The sequence below is a fragment of the Xiphophorus couchianus genome, chromosome 18 (genome assembly GCF_001444195.1).
Source record: "Xiphophorus couchianus chromosome 18, X_couchianus-1.0, whole genome shotgun sequence".
Lineage (NCBI taxonomy): Eukaryota > Metazoa > Chordata > Actinopteri > Cyprinodontiformes > Poeciliidae > Xiphophorus > Xiphophorus couchianus.
In genome coordinates this window covers 11,285,860-11,294,605 of record NC_040245.1, presented here as the reverse complement: position 1 = coordinate 11,294,605, position 8,746 = coordinate 11,285,860, and the positions used below count along the sequence as shown (strand labels likewise).

Below are 8,746 nucleotides of genomic sequence, written 5' to 3'. Positions count from 1 at the left end.
ACTTTGCATTTTTTGCTTGTCTGATTCCATCTCCTTTAAATTTTAATCAGATATTAAGATCAGTTTCTCAGAATATAGCCTTTTTGTGAAATACTTAAATTTTATTTGAGTTATTTTTGAAGTAGTGCTGCTCATACTTGAGTTTAATTTTAGCCACTCTTCCCAGCTCAGTTTATTTATAACTGTTATTCTAATAGTGTGCAATGTAGGCTGGAATATCATGAAATTTAAAGTGATGCAAACAATTTTTGTGGATATGAATTAACAGAAGAAAAAGCAAGTTAAATCAATTTGGAAGAACATATGCAGAAACATGTGTTTCTGGATCTGAGATAGGCATCTCTCAAAAGATAATAAATTATAAAACAGAAGTACGAATTTTGAAAATAAATTAAAATAAAGAAAGTCAATAGCTTTTTCATCTTTTGAGAGGTGCTTGTTTTCTGTCTTTTCAGAAAAGAACGTCTTGGATGAATGAAAAGAGTTACATCTAAATTTGCCTTAGGTATGAATAGTTCTAATCAAGTCAGTTTCTGGCTTTAAGAATACAGTATGATTCCCACTGATACAAAATAATTTTTATCATTATTATCAGCACAGCACTTGTCCACAGATAATGGCAAAATTGCGGCTTCAAATGTACAAACATTTTATGGTATTCCAAGATTTGACCACTAGAGGGCAGCCGAGAATATAAATTCAGAAGTGTGATAAAATGGGAATGGAATATAGATGGGTGGATGAACAAAAAGTCTTTGAAGCTCTTTATAAATGATAATTGACTCTGCAACTAGATTGTAAATGTAATTCTGCAAAAGGTAGTTAGTTTGTCTTAATGGGGTGCGAGTGATTTATTGCATTAAAAAATATATATACTTCCTTGTTTTTATTACACTATTTCTGCTTTTGTGAACAATAAATGCATATACATCCACTGTGATTCAGGATGAACAAACTGTGATTCAGGATGAATCACAGTGGATGTGAATGTGGATGTGGATGAATCACAGTGGATGTGAAATGACAAGAAAAAATTCAGTGGTTTCCAAAAATCTGCTCCAACTTGCCCACATGCACGGGTGGACAGCAAATCATCCCTATCGTGTGTGTTTTATTTAAGTATCAGGGTGAATGGCCTCTTCATCTTGAGCAATGCTTTAGAATCACAAACAGGCCTTGAAACTTTGATGACCAACACCTACGCAAAGCACACAATCCCAGTGTGAGGTTGCACTTTGTAACACATTCATTTCTAAGCAAATTACATGATAGACGTTATGGTAAAACTGGTTTAGTAATGCTGCTGGCAAACTATGATTTTAATTAAAAACAGTGAGGCTTGTAGTGATTTAACCATGTTTCTCTGGTCTTTCATGACCTTTCATGACTTTCTGGGTGAACTCTCTCAGCAATTGTGATAGACTGGCCACATCTTTGAGTGTCCAGCAAGCATGTTTTCTCCACTTGTGGATAATGGTTCTTATTGTAGTTTGCCAAAACCCCAGGAACAGCTTTGTAACTCTTTCCATACAAAAAATGTCATTGACAATGTTTTTAATCTGGTCTCTTGGATCTGTGGAACAGGAAAGACTTCAAACTTTGAAGAGTGAAATGTTCTAATGAGGTTATGATGTACCCATTTCAGTAAGTCCCAATGTTTACTGTCCATGTCAATAAACTCGATTATCTAAGGAACAGAATCTAGAACAGCAAATGGCACTAGAAACTCATAAACAGGGAAGATAATGTTCCCTATCACTGATCAAAGAGCCAACTCACTGATTGCTGCTTTCCATAGAACTTGCCCAGGTGTGTCCTCAATTTTCTTTGATTGCTTTTGTCAGCATACCACCATGTGAAAAAAGAAAGTAAACTCTCAGTACACAAGAACTAAAATCCTAACCAGATTGGATTGTCACTAATTTGATCTGGTTCAGATGCAAGTTTAAAGACATAAGTTGTGCTGCCAGCTTTTGTGATTATAGAAATGTTTCTTTTCTTAACAGAGGAGACTGACAGTAACTCTGGAGGAGCTTAAACGATCAACAGCTCAGGTGGTAGTATCTTTCAGCTGGACAAAAAAAAAAAAAAAAAACACTCCATAAATCTCTCCTATACAGATCAGAGGCAATTGTTGAAAGAAAACCACAAGAGTCATGCTTGCTCTTTGCCAAAAGTATTTTGGGATAAGTAGTAAACAAACAAAAGAAGGAACTCCATGGAAAGCGCAAGATAAAATTAACTATAAATTGCCCTGAACCCACAAACCCCCACATTGAAACATGGAGGTGGCAGCTGTGCTTAGCAGAGACATGGAAGTTGGTCATAACTGACACGAAGATGCATGCCACTAAATACAGGGCAGAAGATAACCTGTGAGAGGTCGCCAATGACATTAGACCTGGGCAGAGTGGAAATCCAAAAACACACCACATTTTAAGATTTGTATTTATTAGATTTCTTTTAACTGCCATGTACTGTTTCCTATCCATCTCCCTTCTCCTCTGGGCTGGATTAAAATTAATACTATAATTAAATTATGCATACTCATATGAACTTCATACATTAAATAGGGGACAAAAGGAAGTGACTGCACTGGATTTTGTACGGAGGTATTAAAGTAAAGGGACTAAAAAGATATGGCTGTTAAAATGTATGGGTTTTATTGATAAAAGCATGTGTCTACAGTATTTTCTGAAACTCCACAAGTAACTAGTACTTTGTGCTGATCTATCACACAAAACTTCATTATTAAAATGTATCAAAGTTAATGTTTTAAATGTAACAAATACAAAAGGGTTAAAGATTATGAAACTGTTTTGTGGCCACTGCACATCTAAAGTCTCTGAATGGAAGATCACCTTTTTATATCTGGATATTTTTAATAAAAGCTCTAGAAATGAAAAAAAAAACAAAAACATTTTGCTTAATATGTGCGATGAAGGGGTAAATGAGTTTATGATTAAATAATCATAAACCCATTTGTGACGCAACTCTTTTGCGTTTCCTTAACTCTGTTTGCCCCGGTTATCTGAGTTCAGGGTGGATTGTCTTGCTTTGCTGTCAAGCTTTTCAGCCCTCAGGACATTACAACCAACAGTGCTGCTCTGCTAGAGAGACTTTGTCACAAATGTCTGCATTAAAGAAGAAGTGACCTTAGCAGATGTGATATTGCAAAATCACACCATACAGTTAAAATGGCTTGGGTATAGCGATTTACAACGGGTGTGCTTTGGAGAAAAATAAGTGCAAGCAAGTTGTTGCTTACAGCTGAGATAACCACCCCTGCTGGTCTGAGAGCAGCGCTCCACCAAGGATGCAGCTGGAACAATGACATGACCTTTGACCCTCAGCTAGCACATGATCAAATGTTGCATTTTCTGATCAAATATTTAGCAAACCAATCGTTTAATCTGTTCATGGAAGTAGTTTGTATTCATCCATCCATCCATCCATCCATTGTCTGTTCACCCTTGTCCCTAATGGGGTCGGGAGGGTTGCTGGTGCCTATCTCCAGCTACGTTCCAGGCGGGAGGCGGGGTACACCCTGGACAGGTCGCCAGTCTGTCGCAGGGCAACACAGAGACATACAGGACAAACAACCATTCACACACAACACACACCCCTAGGGAGAATTTAGATAGACCAATTAACCTAACAGTCATGTTTTTGGACTGTGGGAGGAAGCCGGAGTACCCGGAGAGAACCCACGCATGCACAGGGAGAACATGCAAACTCCATGCAGAAAGACCCCGGCCGGGAATCGAACCCAGGACCTTCTTGCTGCAAGGCAACAGTGCTACCAACTGCGCCACTGTGCAGCCCATCAGTTTGTATTCATCAGGAGAAAAATGTATGTTCTAAACAATATCTAATCAAAATCACAGAAGAATTGCTTTAAACAGATCAAAGTTTTCAAACCTTCTTCCACTTCTGACACATTAGGAGTTCAGCAACTCTTCTGCCAGCAACACTACCGACAGCAGTAATCTACAGACACAGATCGGCCTGGAATGCTGAATCAATGCACAGCAATGCAAGTAGTCTCAAAGGTTATTGTTCCAGATAAGTTTCCTCTCTGACACAGCCTGTTTCACTCATGATACTTTTGCAACATACCAAACAAGTTTTCCAAGATGATAATAAAACACTTTCTGAGACACCAAGATACTTTGGTGAAATCTACAATATGTTAGAGCCTGCAAATGTCTTGCAAGGCTCAAGATTCAGAGTTACTTTTACAAGACCTCTAATCTCTTTTGCATGACCTTCAAGGGTTTAGCAAAATTCTCAGTCAGTTGGATTGATTCTGAAAATGTTCTGGCAAAATATCACAGAGCATTATGTTGCTTCTAAGAGACTATCTTTAAGATTAGTTTTTGGATGACTTTGCTAAAGTTTTGCAAGATTCAGAGTTACTCAAAAAATTGTATGATCCTGCAAAAGGTTAATGAAATCCCGAGCAACTTTTGAATGAGCCGATAAAGGTTTTTCAAGACTGTGCAAAAATCCACATTTTTTCTCTTATGTCCCTTTGTGCATTTACACTCCTTCAAGACCTGATGGCATTTTTTATAGTAGATGCAGAAAAACAACAGAGACACTGAGATAGCAAAATGTGGTTTTCTTTTCAGATGAAGAAGATGGAAACATCTCGGCATTTCTGATTAGATAAAAAATGAATAAACTAAGTCTTTCCATGCAAATGTTTCCATGTGATCTGTCCTCACCTACCGTTGTCACAGTTTTCAGCTTGTCTGGAGCATTTTGTTAATCAGTTTCAGACAAATCACCACAGCTGATAACAGCATGGTGAAAGTTTCACGACAGGGAGGGAGGGAAAAGGGGGTCGACTCGTTGGCCTAGTTATCAAACTAGCTAGCCCTCTGTGAAATGTTGGTTCAATAATGCAATCAGGGGAAGAGATAGAAGACAGAGAACAGACAATCTATGAATTGCAAAGGTGACTTAAAATTAGGTCTAAACAACACCTGCTAACCAATTATCTTACTGGAAAGAAGCAAATGATCAACAAATAAATCTAAAATATAGATTTGGGGAGAAACAGTTTGGCCAGAAACATTACTGAGTTATAAATCCATCAAAACTCATCATACTTTTAGTTTCTTAATCTCACAAACTACAGTAGAAGGTAGTGACACTCGTGTCACTCAAAATGGGCTTCAGACCTATTTAAATGACATTATTATTTTCCAAACAGAGTCTTATTTCAGCTTGTAAAAGCTAGTTATTTAATGGAACCAAATAGTATTTAGCAGTATTTAGTTTTGTCAGTCCCCTGCACAATTACTGTTTTTGAAGCTGTGAGAGGTTATATTTCATCACATTTGCTGTATTTACCAAGCATTATTTGCCTCCCATTTCAAATTATTGTGCTATAACGATCAGTGTTGCATAAGACATACTGTGGAGATGTTGCAATAGAACAGAGGGAGAAGTCAGAGAAAAAACGATTTGAAAGAAACAGCATTCACAAAGACATGCATCGACCATATAGGCCTGACATTATGCATGAAAAGTAGTTCCAGTGCTTATGATTGATGATTATCCTGCAACTGGTTGCCATGCTGACACTACAGCTTCCACTCTGCAAGGATACCACTGCTAAAAACACTTGGCTGTTATTCACTTTCTTTTCCAGAAGTTTCATTTCAACCTCACAAGGTAGAGCTATCAGAATGCACTACACATGTACATGTATAATTATATAATGTGAACACTCCAAATCCACAAATCACATGAAGCCAGAGTGACAAAGTCCACAGGTGACAGGACAACAAACAACAGGGCAGAGTACACAACTCTTTGACCTATTAATCATCACGCAAACACACACACACACACACACACGCACACACACACACACACATGCACACACACCCCCGCGCACTCAACCAGTGACAAATTTTGTTATCTAAATGCTGAGATAATTCTGTTTTGATACTTTATACATGATATTGTTTGTGGGGTGGTGTGTGTGCTTTTGTGTTTGGTATCTTCAACACACAACTTTTTATTGAATGCTGTTGCATTTCAGAAAGCTGACGGTATCAAGTCCATGTGCTCTCTGTACTCGTCATTGTTTTACTTGGCAGCATTTTTAGAAGTACAACGAGTAAAAATAATGTGGCTTTCTGGCAAACACATTTGAATAACTTTTTCTGCTTGTGTGAAATTCTTTGTATTCACTCTTTTCCCCTACTCTTTCCTAGCCTCCCCCTCACCTGTCCAACATCTCCACTACTAAAGTTAAAAAAATATGTAATTAAAAGTGCTTAATAATCACACTTCCCTTATTATCCTAGGTTCCTTGGCTTAGTCTGCATAGTTTTGTTTTCATATGATATCTCAGACACAAGAAAAGCAGCAAAAAAAAAAACTTCTTGGAAAGAATAAATTCTGTAAAAGTTACCATGTGTATGGAACAGTGATAATGTACAGTATTTAGGGCATATTTTGCCAGATCTGTTGACGTGTGTTCCTGATCTCCTCGCAGCATGTGACCGTTGAACCCTCAACCCGATCCCCCTGCTGAGGAAGACAGCTCAGGGGTGAGGTCCACCTCCACAGAGACACGCAGCCTTCACTGCTCCACTCCTCCTCTCTGCCCCCTCCTCTGCAAAGGACTCGTCCCTCATCCGGGGACTATAAAAACCCTGCTGTGGCTAGAGTTGTTCAGTCTCGTCACCAACTCCACCAGGTAAGGCAAGCAGCAACTGGGATAGGACTGTAATTTGGTCTTCAGGCTGGGGATCAGAAAACAAAAATCACAACTTTTTAAAATTTCCAAAATCTTGCAGTCTTGCTTTTCTGTGAGACCTCATCTACTGAATGAGAGGCTAAAACATACAATTGTGGAAAGATAAGTGTTTTCTTATGGTAGCATTAGGACTTTTCTTTCTTGTCATTACAACTTCAGGTTGAAGCTGTTGGGTCTCAGGAGATATTACAGCTGATATTTCCATTTAAAGATGTCTCTAAACTCATTTATTCATCCGGATTGAGATCGTCTTCTAGCCCGGACAGCTGACTTGCTAAACCCTAAAACAAGATTATGAAACAGTTCGGATTTTATCGACTTAAACTGCTTTGCTAATCTACTCAGATTACACGTTGTCCCAATAGACAGCCATATGTTGGCTGCCAGCTAATTTAGGTCAGTTTGGGGATGAGTGTTTTGCAAAGCATTCTTAATTTTGAGACCTATAAATCTGCTTTAGGCAGATTTAACACTGCTGTAGTGGATACATTACCATATTCATTTGTGTATTTTCACCATTCCTCTTTAACATCCTGTGTGCTTTTCGACTTTAGACCACCACCATGAAATTCGTGGCTCTTGCTCTTGCAGTTCTCCTGGCAGTCGGTGAGTAGAAGACACATTCTTTCCTGAATCTGTGATGTCTCAGAAGATCTGTTGCACATGTTCAACTTTTTGTCTTCGCACCTCTCACCTCAGGCTCCCAAGCCGCTTCCCTGCAGGCTGATGCCCCCTCCCAGCTCGCCCATATCAGGGCTGCTGCGGATGTCTACATGACACAGGCAAAGGAAAGTGCCATCAAAGCTCTGGACCAGCTTGATGACACTCCATACCAGGAACTGAAGTAAGAAAATGTTTTAGTTGATGCCTCTCTCACGATTCCTTCAGTGCTGCAATTATTTAGTCATGAGCCCTTCAACCTTTGTATTGTTCCAGGGCTACCCTGGCTCAGCGCCTGGAGGATATCCACAACAACATCAAGCAGCTGCAGGCCCAAGTGTCCCCTATGACTGACACTGTTGTTACCAGCATCTCTGATGCCACTGCTGATTTGCGTGCCTCTATTGCAGCTGACATTGAGGCTCTCAGAGTTGAACTAGAGCCCAAGCGTGCCAAGCTAAGGGAGGTCCTCGAAAAGCACTTGGAGGAGTACCGCACCCACTTGGAGCCCTACGTCAGAGAGTACCAAGCTAAGCAGAACGCTGAGATGGAGGCTCTGAGGGCCAAGATGGAGCCCGTTATGACGGAGCTGCGTCAGAAGGTAGCCACCAATGTGGATGAGACCAGAGCTGCCCTGATGCCCATTGTTGAGTCTGTGCGCACCAAGCTTGTCGAGCGCCTGGAGGCCCTGAAGGAGCTGGCTACCCCTTATGTGGAAGAATACAAAGAGCAGCTGAGACAGGCCTACAGCCAGGCACAGGGCGTCAACGCTGAGCAGATCACTAGCCTGAGGGAGAAGCTGGCTCCTCTTGGAGAGGAAATCAAGGAGAAGCTCCACGCCATGGTTACCATCATCAAAGACACCTTCAACAAAAACTAAATCCTCTGTATCTTTCTTTTAACTAACCTAACCTTGCTGTCTGTCTTAGATATATTGAAGCTGTCTCTATGTTCTTTCTTCCCCCTCACAAACAGACCACCTCAGAAGCGAAGCTAGTGTCTAACTTATGAACAAAAATGGCGGAACTTCCTTCCCTCCGAGCACGCAATTTCATGCATAAATGCAAGCACGCACACAAAGACACATACACACCTAGCACACGTCTTCATCTTTACATGCCATTTGCTAACATATTGTGTATGAAGTGTTTGTGAATTACCACACAGGTTTGAATCTCTGTGTAACTATGGTAACTGTGCTTTGATGAAAAATACAGCTCAATAAACATCTGACTGTTTATACAACTGTGTTCTCTGGAGTCATTTTCCTTTAAACTGCTTGTTAAAAATACATCACACTAACCT

The 8,746-nt window shown here is 39.8% G+C and overlaps 1 protein-coding gene across 1 annotated transcript; it reads left to right on the top strand.

Annotated features, from left to right (window-relative positions):
- The first annotated feature begins 6,636 nt into the window (after positions 1 to 6,636).
- Positions 6,637 to 8,683, top strand: LOC114161664 (apolipoprotein A-I-like). The gene is made up of 4 exons (XM_028045130.1): positions 6,637 to 6,721; positions 7,336 to 7,387; positions 7,481 to 7,625; positions 7,718 to 8,683. The coding sequence occupies exons 2-4, from the start codon at positions 7,345 to 7,347 to the stop codon at positions 8,319 to 8,321; spliced, it is 792 nt and encodes a 263-aa protein (XP_027900931.1). The 5' UTR covers positions 6,637 to 6,721; positions 7,336 to 7,344; the 3' UTR covers positions 8,322 to 8,683.
- The last annotated feature ends 63 nt before the right edge of the window (positions 8,684 to 8,746 follow it).

Excerpts from the sequence above, each read along its gene's own strand:
- LOC114161664 (XM_028045130.1), top strand. The coding sequence starts at position 7,345 with ATGAAATTCGTGGCTCTTGCTCTTGCAGTTCTCCTGGCAGTCG. Across the intron at positions 7,388-7,480 it reads TGCAGTTCTCCTGGCAGTCG|GCTCCCAAGCCGCTTCCCTG; the intron begins GTGAGTAGAAGA and ends CTCTCACCTCAG. Across the intron at positions 7,626-7,717 it reads ACTCCATACCAGGAACTGAA|GGCTACCCTGGCTCAGCGCC; the intron begins GTAAGAAAATGT and ends GTATTGTTCCAG.